This window comes from Cherax quadricarinatus, chromosome 46 (genome assembly GCF_038502225.1).
Source record: "Cherax quadricarinatus isolate ZL_2023a chromosome 46, ASM3850222v1, whole genome shotgun sequence".
NCBI lineage: Eukaryota > Metazoa > Arthropoda > Malacostraca > Decapoda > Parastacidae > Cherax > Cherax quadricarinatus.
In genome coordinates this window covers 567,502-581,293 of record NC_091337.1, presented here as the reverse complement: position 1 = coordinate 581,293, position 13,792 = coordinate 567,502, and the positions used below count along the sequence as shown (strand labels likewise).

The 13,792-nt window shown below is 44.1% G+C and overlaps 1 protein-coding gene across 1 annotated transcript; it reads right to left on the bottom strand.

The window, feature by feature from the left end:
- Nucleotides 1–3,709: 3,709 nt before the first annotated feature.
- On the bottom strand, nucleotides 3,710–13,553 carry LOC128696656 (involucrin-like). The gene is made up of 5 exons (XM_070094402.1): nucleotides 13,011–13,553; nucleotides 7,883–7,973; nucleotides 7,242–7,394; nucleotides 4,767–6,691; nucleotides 3,710–4,382 (listed from the first exon to the last, which is right to left on the bottom strand). The coding sequence occupies exons 1-5, from the start codon at nucleotides 13,317–13,319 to the stop codon at nucleotides 4,182–4,184; spliced, it is 2,679 nt and encodes an 892-aa protein (XP_069950503.1). The 5' UTR covers nucleotides 13,320–13,553; the 3' UTR covers nucleotides 3,710–4,181.
- Between the last annotated feature and the right edge of the window lie 239 nt (nucleotides 13,554–13,792).

Here is a 13,792-nt window from a genome sequence, read left to right as displayed (position 1 = left end):
ATCCGTGCCTGTGGTAAGTGCTGCCGTCGGTGGTAACCGCCATACCCACCAGGTGTTTTCCATCTGAAGAGTTCAAGGAAGAATGGGAGGAAAAGTAGCGGCACGAGCAGCAGAAACGCTAGGGCAGGGTTAGCATTGATGGCAACTTGAACGTCGGTGATTAACTGGTTGATGGCGCTCAAAATACTGTTAACGAAAGTGGTAAAAGCCGTGATGAGTTGCGCGCTCTGCAAGATGGTGGTGGCAGGCGTGTCGTTCAGAGTACCAAGATCGGAGGGGTTTACCGGTGGGGCAGGTGGAGCTGAAAGTTGAGGAAAATCATTCTCCTGAAAGTTCAAACCGTCCACTAATAAGACACTCGGTGGGTCCGCCAGGCCATTCTGGGTGAGGAGAGCGTCTGCGTACAGAGAATAATCCGAGAACAGACTGGGTTCTCCGAACAAGACGGAGGGTAACTGGCTGGAGCTCGCACTTGCACTTTGAGAGTTAACGACGCCGTTCTGGAGAGCAACTGAGTAGAGAGATTCCGGTAGTGTTCCCTGGAACCCCGGGACGGAGGCCGTGGCTCCTGAGAGGTGCTGAGCGGGAAATCTGGTGACACTAGCAGCCGTGGTGAGGGGCGCTGAGGGTGGACAGGTAAACGTGAGTCCCGGACTCTTCACTGTAGAAACCATAGGGAAAATAACGGGCATATCGGAAGGTATATTTGGAAGGAGATGAGCGGGACTAAGGCAAGGAAGGCTAGGTAACAAGGCAGAGAAGAAAACTTGAAGCAGGCAAGCCATGTGAGACATGAGTGGCAAGCTACCACAGTTGACACATGTTATACAATTCCAGTTGGTGGAATTTAGCTACTTGTGATTAATTACACGTAAAATTAAAATAATGTTTAAGTAAATAAATATAGTAGCATTAAATCCGGTCTTGACTTGGATCGCTTAAAAATTGAAGCATTGTAATTTGAAAGAAAATGAACTACCATTTTGAAATGGGTTTGCAAGGCACAAAGTGGTGTTTGTTAATGGCCATGAGAATAAAATTCGTATTATAGTGGCGTTCATCATGACTGACCCACCGTTACCTCTTTCAGAGAGGTGCTTTGATGATGGTGAAGGACTCTTGATCCAGAGAATTGGAGCTATCTTCTTACCTGGATCAAATCACATTACTTCTCATCGAACCTGAATACCTCCCATGACCCAGGCACTATATGACTTTATAATAATACTTGTCTAATCTGTTGACATGACCTACTTCCACTAGCTTACTCCTCCCACTTGTGACGCCATCTTTGAACTGCTTCTCCTCCTCCGTCTAGTATATAAGCCAGCATCCAGGAGCATCTACTTGAAGGCCTGAGCTTGTTACCACCTGCAGCTTATAAGACTGCCATCCCCACGAGCCCCTTTGAGGCGGGGTAGATGGCAGACCAGAGGCCTAGCTTCTCCCTACGAGCCCCGTGAGGGCGGGGAATGTGGCTAGGCCTGGGGACAGTTGGTCCCAAAGATGAGGGGGTACTTGTGCGTCCTCCCATGGGAGACTTACGTCTCGAGATACTCCCCAGATAGGGAGCCAAGGCCGGGTCACCACTACTTGGAAAAGACCCGGGCCGGGAGAGTACCGGCGAATAAAAAAAAAAAAGCATCTACTTCAGATTCATTCAGAATGACGGACCGAACACTTCCTAGCAAGGCTGGGGGAGTGATCACCTCCAGCTAATTTTTCAAGTCTTCCACTGTCATAGACAGATTCATTAAAACTGAGTGACTGATCACTTTAAACTACTTCGTCATGGTTTTCCACAGCTTCCAGGATTCTCTGAAACCACTGATTGGCGAAACGTCTCAGCAATACAGTTATATTTTATTAACCAGTTACATATACTTTTGTCATTAATGAATGACAAAATATTCTTTTGCTATTTCTTCTTCCGCAGATAGATTTTAGGAAGACAGTCGTCCATTATAATGTATAGAACAAATTGTCATTATTAGGCTGATAAATGCTCACAGTTTCACACCAGATATGCCGAGATTTTATGTCGAATGAGAAACCTAATGTTTTTTTTAATGTACAGTGAAATATTTTGGAAAAAATAAATGAATATTCTCAGTAATGATGACAGTTTTTTTCATATATGAGGCGTCTGAGTCCATATATTTGTAAAATAAATGTTGATAAATGAGGCATTTGCATCTTTTTCATCAACTTGTTGGTTTTCTAAACCGATTATTCACAAAATAAATGTTCGTGATGCTGTCCAGGATAAACCTTCTAATTAAACGGTTCCTTCAGAATGTTTCCGGAGGCTCCATTGTTATTACATTTAAGTAAAGTACTCAACTCCTCAGGGCCATTACCGCGCCTGGCTTATGAGAGGTGTGGGGGAGACCTAGCCAGGTTTGATCCAGAAAACGGGAAGGGGGGCTCCAATTCCTTGGATCAAGAATCATTAACTAGTTAGAAGGCACTTCCCTCGGTGGATTCATTATACGAACAAGCGCACAGTTACGTGTTTCACTAAAAGTTTTTGACGGTATTACTAAAAAATGTTGACGACGACGGACCCAAACATTGTCTAGCTTCATCTTCAGTTTGTAGTTAGTTGTGAATTGTGCCATCCACGGTAATGTGAATTGTGCCATCCACGGTACTGTGAATTGTGCCATCCACGGTACTGTGAATTGTGCCATCCACGGTACTGTGAATTGTGCCATCTACAAATGTACAGAAATAACAAGCCATGTGTACACAGGGCTTTAAAGTCGTAGTTGACTTCCATGTCAGTAAGATTATAATAAGCATTACATGCATAAGGTTAGAAGAACAACCAGTCGAAAAGTCATGGTGATAGAAAACATCAGTATATTAAAAATTAAAAGAAAATTAGTACTGCACTATGTAACGCCTCATTCACATTTGTAAACAAAATAACCATACGTTTTTATATATGTACATATAATTATACTATTTGGTTTTATTTACACTTTTAGGCCTGAATATACAGTGTGCAGTTCTGCTCCCCCCACGCATATAGATGTATGTATATGTCAGTATACTTTTCAATTTACCATCCTCGTGTAATCCATAGGACTCAATCCTAATAAACCCGGGAATTATTGCCCCCCATAGCCTGGTCTCGCATATCACAGGAATGAGAACGACTAAGAAACACACTGAAGATGTTTATACTAGAATGTAAGTAAGAGTTTGCCACATCTGCCTGTCATTTTACATGCTCACGAGACAGAAGGAAAAAAAAAAAGACCTGCAATCCTGCCAGAGTGCAAAACATTTAACAAGGTTCCGTTTCACACATATGACAGGACGGGAGCAGTGTTCTTCATAGTTGCTGCTTATAACCTACCATAAAAGAAAATAAGAAAACTGGTTCATCACCAAGGCTGCAGAAATGGCAAGTCTTACCTAACAAACCTCACAGAGATTAAGTAGGAAAGGACAGGATGGTTTGAGATTCTTCATACTTATTAGCTGTAGGAACGACTTTGGAAAAAAGATACAAATGCAGTATAATGAGACCTTTTATTGTGATTTGATATGTGACTTGATAAAGACCATACAGTGGGCTTTATCTAGTCACAAAAAGACGTGTTTGTGACTTGATAAGGCCCATTGTGTGGGCGAAACGTTGTTAATAAAAGCTCTCGTTATATTGCTTTTCTGTCACTTTTTCATCATGTCGGTATTTATGCTATTTTCCTCCAAAAACGCCTTTGAACGCTGTGAAAACTGAGGTAACAAGGAAAGTTAGCTGACAAGGATTAATGAACACCTAAAGATACAGTAAGAAGTGCAGCATAGGTACAGTGAAATGTAACTGCTGGAGTGCCCAGATTATCGTTATAGGGTCCCATAATATTCTTTGTGTAGGAGTTAACATTAGGGATAAACTGCATGTTCTTTTATAGCGAATGATACAGTAATAATGAGAAAACAAAAGAGTGATGGTCGAAGACAGGAATCAGTATTATAAATATTTAATTCCACTGAGTTATAACTGATTGCAGAGAACTAGACAAAAGTATAGAGGACTGATGAAAGGCCTAGCTATGTTGAAACAGCCTAAAAATATAATAACACATACACAACCCGACCATGCATAGACTTATTTCTTTCTGTTTCAAAAACCAAGTTCTCTAACTTTTAACACTTAGCTTCAACTAACCCACTGTGATTACTTCCTTACCACCTGCGTGACTGTCGTAGCGGAGATGGAAGGTGGGCGGCGGCAAGGTGCTACTGGCGAGGAGGGGTTCCTCTCCCAGGAAGGAGACCGGCAACAGACTAGTTATTCCTTGAGTCTGCAACCGGTTGACTAGCGCTGGGACGGACACGTTGTGGCTCTGGGTGTTCGCAGGGACCTGTTGGACGCCAGATGTTATGGTGAACTGGTGGTGGATGATTACTGTATCTGATGTAGTCAATCAGCATAAAGTGTGTGGGTAAAACTCAATCCTCAATCCACTATTCACGAGACAGATACTAACATATTATTTGTATTGTTATTTTATTTTATTTTGTTAATACATCGGCCGTTTCCCACCGTTTTAAAGTCACGTGTTGTTAGCGATTTAAAAAAAAAATCGAAACAAGGTATGTGTAAATTATGATTTTTGAAAGCGTTCAATCTTTTCCTCCGTGAGCCGTGGGTACAAATTCTAATTTAAATACCTTAGGTTCTCACGCCTTCATGACACGAAAACCCAGATTAGTGGAACTGACTGAACAAACTTTCACAAACTCACGCCAAGCAAGGCTTGTCTGAGTCCGTTGAGTGACGCCTTCATAGGTGTTGGTCCACCGCTGAACTGGTCCTTTGGTGCAGAGGTACCGCGGGAGGAATTTTGGAAACTATCTTCCGAGGTCCCTAGCCTTCGTTTAGGAACACCTGAGTAAATGTTCTGAAGGGAAACATGTGACATACGATCCTGCTGGGGCTGTGTGATGGAAGCACTTCCTATAGGAGCACCCGTGGAGGCTTTCGTCCCTTCGTCGATATTTCGTAACTTTTGCAGGAGCATCAGGAGGTATGTGCGATGTTGCTTGACCTCTTGTTGAGTCGGTGCCTTCACCACAGAAGTGTCTTGGTTCTCGTTACGACTCAGACTGGCGTAGTAGTGCGTCATGTTACGCAGTGTGTCCATATCCAGTGGCAGACGGGAGGTAGAGTCGTACTGATGTTGATGCTGAAGGTAAGGAGGGTCGCTCTGTTGCCGTTGAGGCAGGAAGGAATGGAAGTTGTCTTGATGAAGGAGGGAAGGAGGGGGGTTCTGTTGCTTCAAGAGGGAAGGATTATCGTCCTGTTGATGCAAGAACAAAGAAGTTTTGCTTTGTTGATGAAGAGGGAAAGGATGATTGTTCTGTTGCTGCAGGAAGGAAGGATGGACGTTCTCTTGATGCAGGATGGAAGAATGATCGTTCTGTTGATGCAGGAGAGAGGAGTTGTTCCGTTGGTAGAAGGAAGGAGGGGCGTTCTGTTTATGGGGGGAAGAAGAGTCATTCTGTTGCTTCTGGAGGGAAGGAGGGGCGTTCTGTTTATGGAGGGAGGAAGAATCATTCTGCTTCTGCAGGAGGGAAAGAGCGACGTACTGTTTGTTAAGGAGAGAAGACGGGTCTTCCTGTTGATGTAAGTGAGAAGAAAAATCGTTCTGTTGTTGTTGGAAGGAAGTAGGGGCGCTCTGTTGTTGCAGGAGGGAGGGAAGGGCGTTCTGTTTATTAATGAGGAAAGGAGGGAGTTTTTGTGGTTGCAGGAGTGAAGGAGTGGCGTTCTGTTGATGCAGGAGGGTTGTAGATTCTTTTAGTTGCTGCAGGAGTGAAGGAGTGTCGTTCTGTTGAAGTAGGAGATGAGGGACGTTCTGTTGTTGCTGTTGCATAAGAAAAAAGGAAGCGGAAACGTCTTGCTGCTGTTGCAGCACGAGAGCAGGAGATGCTGGAAGGTCCTGCTCCTGAATACTAGGGTGAGTTGCAAGGTCTTGTTGCTCCTGCAGAAGGAAAATTAGCGGAGTGTCAGTCTCCTCCTGCTGGTGAGTAGGTGAGGAGGGCCCATCCATCTGCTGCTGTTGCTGTCGAACAGGAAGTGAAGGTCCATCATAGTGCTGTTGCTGTTGAATAGGAAGAGATGTTCTGTCATCTTGCTGTTGCTGCTGAATAGGAAGAGAGGTTGTGTCATCCTGCTGCTGCTGCTGTTGAACAGGTGAGGACTCATCCTTCAGGTGCTCCTGAAGAACGAGTGAGGAGAACCCTTCCTTCTGTTGCTGCTGATGAAAAGAATCGGACATCCCATCCTTCTCCAGGTGCTGCTGGTGAACAGGTGTAGTTTCATTCTTCTCCAGGTGCTGCTGGAGAACAGGTAAGTCATCACCCTTCTCCAGGTGCTGCTGGTGAACAGGTGTGGTTTCATTCTTCTCCAGGTGCTGCTGGAGAACAGGTAAGTCATCACCCTTCTCCAGGTGCTGCTGGTGAACAGGTGTGGTTTCATTCTTCTCCAGGTGCTGCTGGAGAACAGGTAAGTCATCACCCTTCTCCAGGTGCTGCTGGTGGACAGGTGAAGTATCATTCTTCTCCAAATGAAGTGGGACACTTTTGTGTTGCTGCTGTGTGGAGTTAGGTCGTATGACTGCTGATGCTTCTCCAGAAGTCTCGTTAAGAGGAGGCAGTGTGTTGTTGTCATCTAGAAAAAGAGAACTGTATCACCATTGAAAACATTGGTTATTGTTGATTTTCAGTCGTCACAATTACACGCCCCCTCAAGGGAGGTTACTGCATGCTGGTGAGGGGCTCTTGATCTATGGAACTGGATCTGTGCTCCAATTCCTTGAATCGAGTCTGAATGCCTTTCATTCCTCCAGGCGCTATATGAATGTAAGTACTACTACTACTACTAATAATAATAATAATAATAATAATACTAGCAATAACAATAACAATAATAATAAACAATTGCACTCAAAATTACAGCACAAGGTTACGTACATAAAATCTCTCCAGGATGATTAATAAAATTGTTTAAGCATTTGAACCAGCAAATTAAGAGTGGCAAATTACTGTAGAAACACCTAAGGAAAACATCCATGAATTATAATGGCTATTTGGTCTTAAATTCGGAAGAAGCCATTAATAAACCCTAACATAGATAATAACAAGGGTAAATGAAGTGAGACGCAACTCTGACAAAATCATTGATGATGTGCACAATTCGTCACTCATTTCGTTGTGTGTACCTGTATCAGATGGCTGCGTTCGGTGTCGCCGGCCACTAAGAGCCGTTTCGGAGATAACGTGCGAGGCTCCAATGGGCAGGAGAGCTGCAGTTCGTTTGATGAATTCAGCCACGTCTCCTCCTCCAAAGGCTTCGGCTGGCTGCACAAGGCTAGCTGTAGAATGATGTGATGTTAGTGGGGTGTGGAGATTAGTTGGTGGAGAGGAAGTACTAAAATTAGTAGGTGGAGGAAGGTGTTAATGGGTAGCAGTATAGTGAAAATGTAGGTTTCCATGAGTTTACATCTCATTCCCTCACTCTTGGTTTCATTCATTAACCATACCCCAACATTCTTCATCATTTATCTTGTTCTCCATTCTTTCACAATCCTCTATCATTCTTGTTCTGCCTTGACCAGTCTCTCACCATCACACTAACACCAGTCTTTCCCTCCCTCCAGTACACACACTAGTTCCTTCCTTCCTTTACCACATACACCATACTTCCTCCTCCAGTCCCTCCTGTGTGCTCTTTTCCTTAAATATGGTACTGCACTTCCCCCAGCATGACCCATTTCTTCCCGGTAGGCCTAAATGCTCAGTATGAGTGACCATGGCACTGTTGACCTCCGACCGATTGACCTCTGATCCAGTGACCTCTGACCTTTATGGAGTAGGTTGTCGATGCGAGTGTGGTCGCTGGAAGTCCTCTTAATTCTGTTGCCCATGTTGTTGTCGCCTCTCTTGCTGTCTACCTGATATATAAATATGAGCGCATTAGTGCAGAGGTAGATCCAAGAATTGTCCAGGTAAGGATACGGGGGTCATTCTCTGTACTGAGGATGAAGGGGGGTAATGGGCCTGGAGGTGCTATTTTTTTAATGAATTAATGGATTTCAAATGTTAAGAAATATTAATTTAGTTTATAGTACTAGTAACAATTTCATGCCTGGTTGGTTCACAGATAAAGCCTATTGACTACATTAGGGTCATTAAGCCTCATTAACTAAACAACCAAACTTCAACACATGCAGTGTTACCGTTATGATGACCAGCAACATTAGGAGCACCAACACTGGTCTTGAAGGTAATATATATTTCTGGCTCCACAGGCTCCTCGAGTATGTACTTAAAATAATAGATTCGTCATGAATACATTCGTACAGGTTACTCTGCGCTATAACTGTGCTACAATGCAGCTAATTGTTTTTTAAATATAATTCTTAAATGTCCCAATGTGGGGTCTAAAACCCGTCGACTACACTGGTATCATAAGCTACACGTAAACTTGTCACCATCAAACAAGAACACTTTAATATCTAAATAAGAATTAGACCCTCTGTGTATACATCCTGTGTGGTCTTTAATTTAAAAAACATACTGCTAAATATATAAAATTTAAATAGGGTAGTAACATAGCTTATGATTATACCATTTTTCTAAATAAATGTAATTCAGGTAGTTACTTTAACCAATATTATACCATAATTTTAAGGAACACATTTTGTTATATTTTTCATGAAGTATAATTAAGGTAGATACCTCAGTTAAACTTTTTTTTTAATAAATGAATAAAAAGCTCTATACATAAAATATTTATATAATGTAAGTTTTGTGGGCGGAGCACACGCTTGGGGGAGTTTATATAATAAATGACGAATCTTATCACTGGTTCATAACGCAGCGTTCATGTGAGCTCCACACACCTGCTTGCCTCACCAACACTGAAGTCACTGACTAACGGTGCTTCATAGTTTGACCACACAGGTAAGCAGCAACATGGGTCCACTTTAGTTAGAACCCACGAGACGCCTTGTTGACACAAATGCTTAATTTAACCAATGTGAAATCGCAGTATGTACATACATGCATACACACAAAAAAGGGTAATAAGACTACATAAGGAAGAAGGAGAGATCGCAGTAACGATAAAAGAGTCTATGAAGAATTGAGGGAAAACGCTGGAATGTCAAAGAGATTAAGTGCACCAGCGGGTACTGGACACCATACATACACAACAGGGAAAAGTTGAAAATACTTTTGAGTGAGCTAGATACATCAAAAGTAAGGGAAGTCAGGAGGCCTGGTCTGGGACTGGGACGTGGAGGCAGCAAGCCAACAACCCTCAACCTTGTCTTCAGTTAACTTTCAAGTAACCTTCAGGTAACTCACCTGTCACCATGGTTTCTGAAAGAGGGAGCAGAAGCACTCTCTGAACCGCTAGCTAAAATCTACAAGTTACTGAATATAAGACAACTGCTGAAGATCTGGAAGACAGCGAATGTAATTTCGATGTATATGAAAGGAGACAGACAAGAAGAGTTAAACTGCAGATCAGTATCGCTAACCTGACCACTGTAAAATAATGAAAATAACCAACACAGGTTCACAGATGGCAAATGTTTAACAAACCAACTGGAGGTCTGTGAGAAAGAGAGAGAGGGGGGAGATGGGTTAACTGCATATTCTTGGACTGCAAGAAGATATTTGATGCTGTATCTCACAAGAGACTAGGACAAAAACTTGATGAGTAGTGGGGAATAAAAGGGAATGCGTTACAGTGGATCAAAGAGTACATTACAGGTGACAAAGAGTGATTGTCAGAGAAGAGATGTCAGAATGAGAAAATGTGACAAGCGGGGTTCTGCAGGAATAGATATTAGGAGTAGTACTGTTTCTGGCATGTGAACGACATACCAGAAGAGATATTCAGATGTATCTGTATTTGCAGATGATGTAAAATTAATGAGAATAAAGCCCACTAAGGTCATACAGCAATAATAGTAATACTACTACTGCTACTACTACCACCACTACTACTACTACTAATAATAATAATCTTTATTGCTACGAGCACATGACACAAATTATGCAGACCATAGCTGATATCACTGACATACTATATAGAAAGCGCCTGATTATCCAGAGCATTTCCCGTAACTAAAGTTAATCTTGTCCTCCAGAATGCCGACCACAACAGTCGACTAACACCCAGGTACCTACTTACTGATAGGTGAACAGGGGCAGCAGGTGTAAGGAAACGTACTCCTCGTTTCATCCGCGCCGGGGATCGAATACCAGACCCTCAGTGTGTGAGTTGGTGATGCTACTGACCAAGCCATTAGCACAGCGGTGGTGCTTCAGATTTCTCTGCCATTTAACTCCACATATGTTTGAAGTTATCCTGATGTGAGTTGTTGGTGCAAGTGTATTTACGTCCAGGTCCACATAAGTATACCTTTGGTGAATTTCGAGTCTTTCTACTTCCGGAGCCCGGCCATGGGCCAGGCTCGTCCCTTGGGTCAGTTATTATTCATAGTAACATGCGTAAATTACCTAGGATAACCCAAAATAGTCAGACAGTGACTTATTTCCATTGGGGTCTATTAATCTGAGTCAGAAGAGGCCAGAAGAGTATTCTTGGCTCAGATGCTCCTGGTGACGAAGAATCTGAGGATATTATGGTACTGACGGGGTCTTACTTCTAGTGTGCGGCAGATATAATGGTAGGAACCTGCTGAGGTTGTTTGAGAGGTGGGTAGTAGCTATGTGTGGCCAGCGGCAGGAACGGGACGGGATGCGGGTCGGCTAGGGTGTGCAGGTGTGGCTGCCTCTGTTTACTCAGGTTATGGCCTCTCAGCCCGTTATAATGAGTCGAAATGTGTGCCTTCGGGTAACTAGTTATTTTAAAAGCGTGCCGACTTAACGCAAGCAGTGCTGCTCTGCCATGCTTCGTTCTTATACGACGGCTGACATTGGCTTCACTGGAGATAGGTTTGCCTATGTGGATTATTATTATAATCAAAAAGAAGCGCTAAGCCACAAGGTGCCTATGTGGAGTCTACCTGGAGGATGTTCCAGGGGTCAACGCCCCCTCGGCCCAGTCCTTGACCAGGCCTCCCGGTGGATCAGGACCTAATCAACCAGGCTGTTGCTGCTGGCCGCACGTAGTCCAACGTACGAGCCACAGCCCGGCTGATCGGATGTTGACTTTAGGTATCTGTCCAGCTCCCTCTTGAAGGTAGCCAGGGGTCTATTGATAATTCCCCTTATGTCTGGCGGAAGGCTGTTGAACAGTCTTGGGCCCCGGACACTTACTGTGTTTTCTCTTGGTGTACTAGGTGGAGCCAAATCCAGGAAGTTGTGTTTACCAATCCTTCAAAGTGTTGGGAAGGACGTAGATGATCGTGATATTTTGAACACTTTCCTGCAGGAAGGTATGGCTTCAGATAACATACTGCTGACAATACTAAACAAAAACAAAAAGTACGTTGCAGCACAAGCTTTAATTAGGACAACGTTTTGCCTTGTTGAAGCTTCATCGAGTTATCATGACCTGGTAAAGCTCTTAAACAGGAAGAAACGTTGTCCCAGTGAAGCCTTATCCTGCGACGTGTCTCCTGGAAAACGCTTGACGACTGAGACGCTGTGTTAGCGAGGGTGACCTTGGAGCCCTTAAGGTGGCTGAAGGAGGTGTGATCACTACCTAGCATTCAGGTTCCTGGGCAGAGTTGAGCTCACCTCTCCACCCTCACCACCTGTCTAGCTTCACAAGTGTTGCTGCTGCTCGTTTCTGCATCAATTTCAAAGCGCATGTCCACGCACCTGCCTCGCTTGTATTGGTAAATCCTGCGGCTGTTTCCTGTATTTGTGCGCGTGTAATGCGTGGCCACGCACCTGCCTAGCTTAGGTTGGTAGTTCCTGAATGCCGTTGGGGGTATCTGTGCGTATGTCATGCGTGGCCATGCACCTGCCTCGTTTGTGCTGGTGCTTCCTGCATGCTGTACCTGCGTACATGTCACGCGTGGCTACTTATTTGCTTCGCCTGTGTTCGTGGTTTCTGTGAGCTGCTTCGTGTACCTGCTGTACACGTTGTCTCGCTCGCTCACTCCTCTGAACTGTTTGTATTCCCTACACCAGATATGGAGGTAAATTAGCATTAAATACACTTTTTTTTACATTTTTGAAAGCGACGGTACGATGTAGTAAATGTTAAGGGCATCTTGCTCCGTTAGTTAGTGGTCTTTTAAGTTTGTCAGTGGTCTTTTGTTTGGTCTGTTGTCTGTATTCTTTGTTTGATGCTAGTGGTGATCGGTCTGCAAGAATATTCGTGAGATCGTACGAGGTCTCTATTTATGTCTGAAAATGTTTCTGCTACGTGGAAGGTTTGTAAAAAGAAAAAGCGTTGCTGGTTGGCGTCGTGTGTAGTGGTGTTGGCGTCGTGTGTAGTGGTGTTGGCGTCGTGTGTAGTGGTGTTGGCGTCGTGTGTAGTGGTGTTGGCGTCGTGTGTAGTGGTGTTGGCGTCGTGTGTAGTGGTGTTGGCGTCGTGTGTAGTGGTGTTGGCGTCGTGTGTAGTGGTGTTGGCGTCGTGGGTAGTGGTGTTGGCGTCGTGTGTAGTGGTGTTGGCGTCGTGTGTAGTGGTGTTGGCGTCGTGTGTAGTGGTGTTGGCGTCGTGGGTAGTGGTGTTATCGTCGTGGGAAGTGGTGTTATCGTCGTGGATAGTGGTCTTATCGTCGTGGATAGTGGTGTTGGTGTCGTGTGTGATGGTGGTGATGGTAACGTCTTGTGTTGTGGTGGTAATAGTGCCTTGAATAGTGAGAATACAAAACATGCTAGAGGGTGGTGGGGTATATGATGGGGTCATTGCTCAGTGGCCGCTGTGCCCGTTACCAGGTTGACCTGAGGGTGTGGAACAAAGGTCGATGACTGGTCCTGTAGCGAGGCCTGAATATTGTCCCCACCCACCACTGAAGACCCTCACGCAGCCTCTGCAGAATTCATTCATGTCTTACCTGATGGCCACTACCTATAAGAGTTCTTCTGATAGGTTGAGGCTTCGCGCTGCCATTCACGTCTGCATGATGTGGGTTCACTAAGTTAATGTCGTCAATCGTATCTTCAAGTTGATAATTTCCAGTGTGGATTGTTGTATAGTTTAGCATTTTGTGTGTAGTGAAGGAGGAAGATGGTGTGTGAGGTTGTGGGAGGCCGCGTGAGGATATCAACACAAGAGACAGTAGGAGCAGCAACAGGCTACAGCGACCCACCCTCTGGAACAACACACTCATGATAACGATGTAATAGTCAACACTGTGTTGCATTGTTCACTCACGTCACATTAGTACGCACAGCAACGTTTGCTGCACCTTCACACATCCACCCGTTATTCACAACTGTTCTACCACTCCTCCATATGCTCATTTGAACGACAGTCTTCACACATTTGCATAGTAACTCGGTAAAAAAAAAAACTTTAAAACTGCAGTTAAAACCGGAACCAAAGCCAATGTGTGTGTGTGTTTGTAGGGAGGTGGAGGGAGTGAGATGTGTGCAACACGGCGTCTTAGGATACACTAAAACCTTTGCTCGTCCACTCCGCTACTCTTCCAACATTATTATAACATGTGTTTACATTTCTTCCTCTTCAGTTTACAGTCTTGAGTGACAGTTATTGCTCTGTTGAGATAAAAGCAAACACAAAAAACGAAGTGTTTTGTGCAATGAAATATGAAAGTTGTGGGATCAGCTAGATGAACCATGTGCTCGATCAGCCATATGTTAGATGAACCATGTG

What these genes read in the sequence shown, in the direction of transcription:
- LOC128696656 (XM_070094402.1), bottom strand. Translation starts at nt 13,319, where the DNA reads ATGCAACACAGTGTTGACTATTACATCGTTATCATGAGTGTGTTGTTC. An exon ending in CGACAACCTACTCCATAAAG is followed by an intron (nt 7,395 to 7,882) that starts GTCAGAGGTCAC and finishes ATCATTCTACAG; the next exon opens with CTAGCCTTGTGCAGCCAGCC. An exon ending in TCAGACAAGCCTTGCTTGGC is followed by an intron (nt 4,383 to 4,766) that starts GTGAGTTTGTGA and finishes GGCGTCCAACAG; the next exon opens with GTCCCTGCGAACACCCAGAG.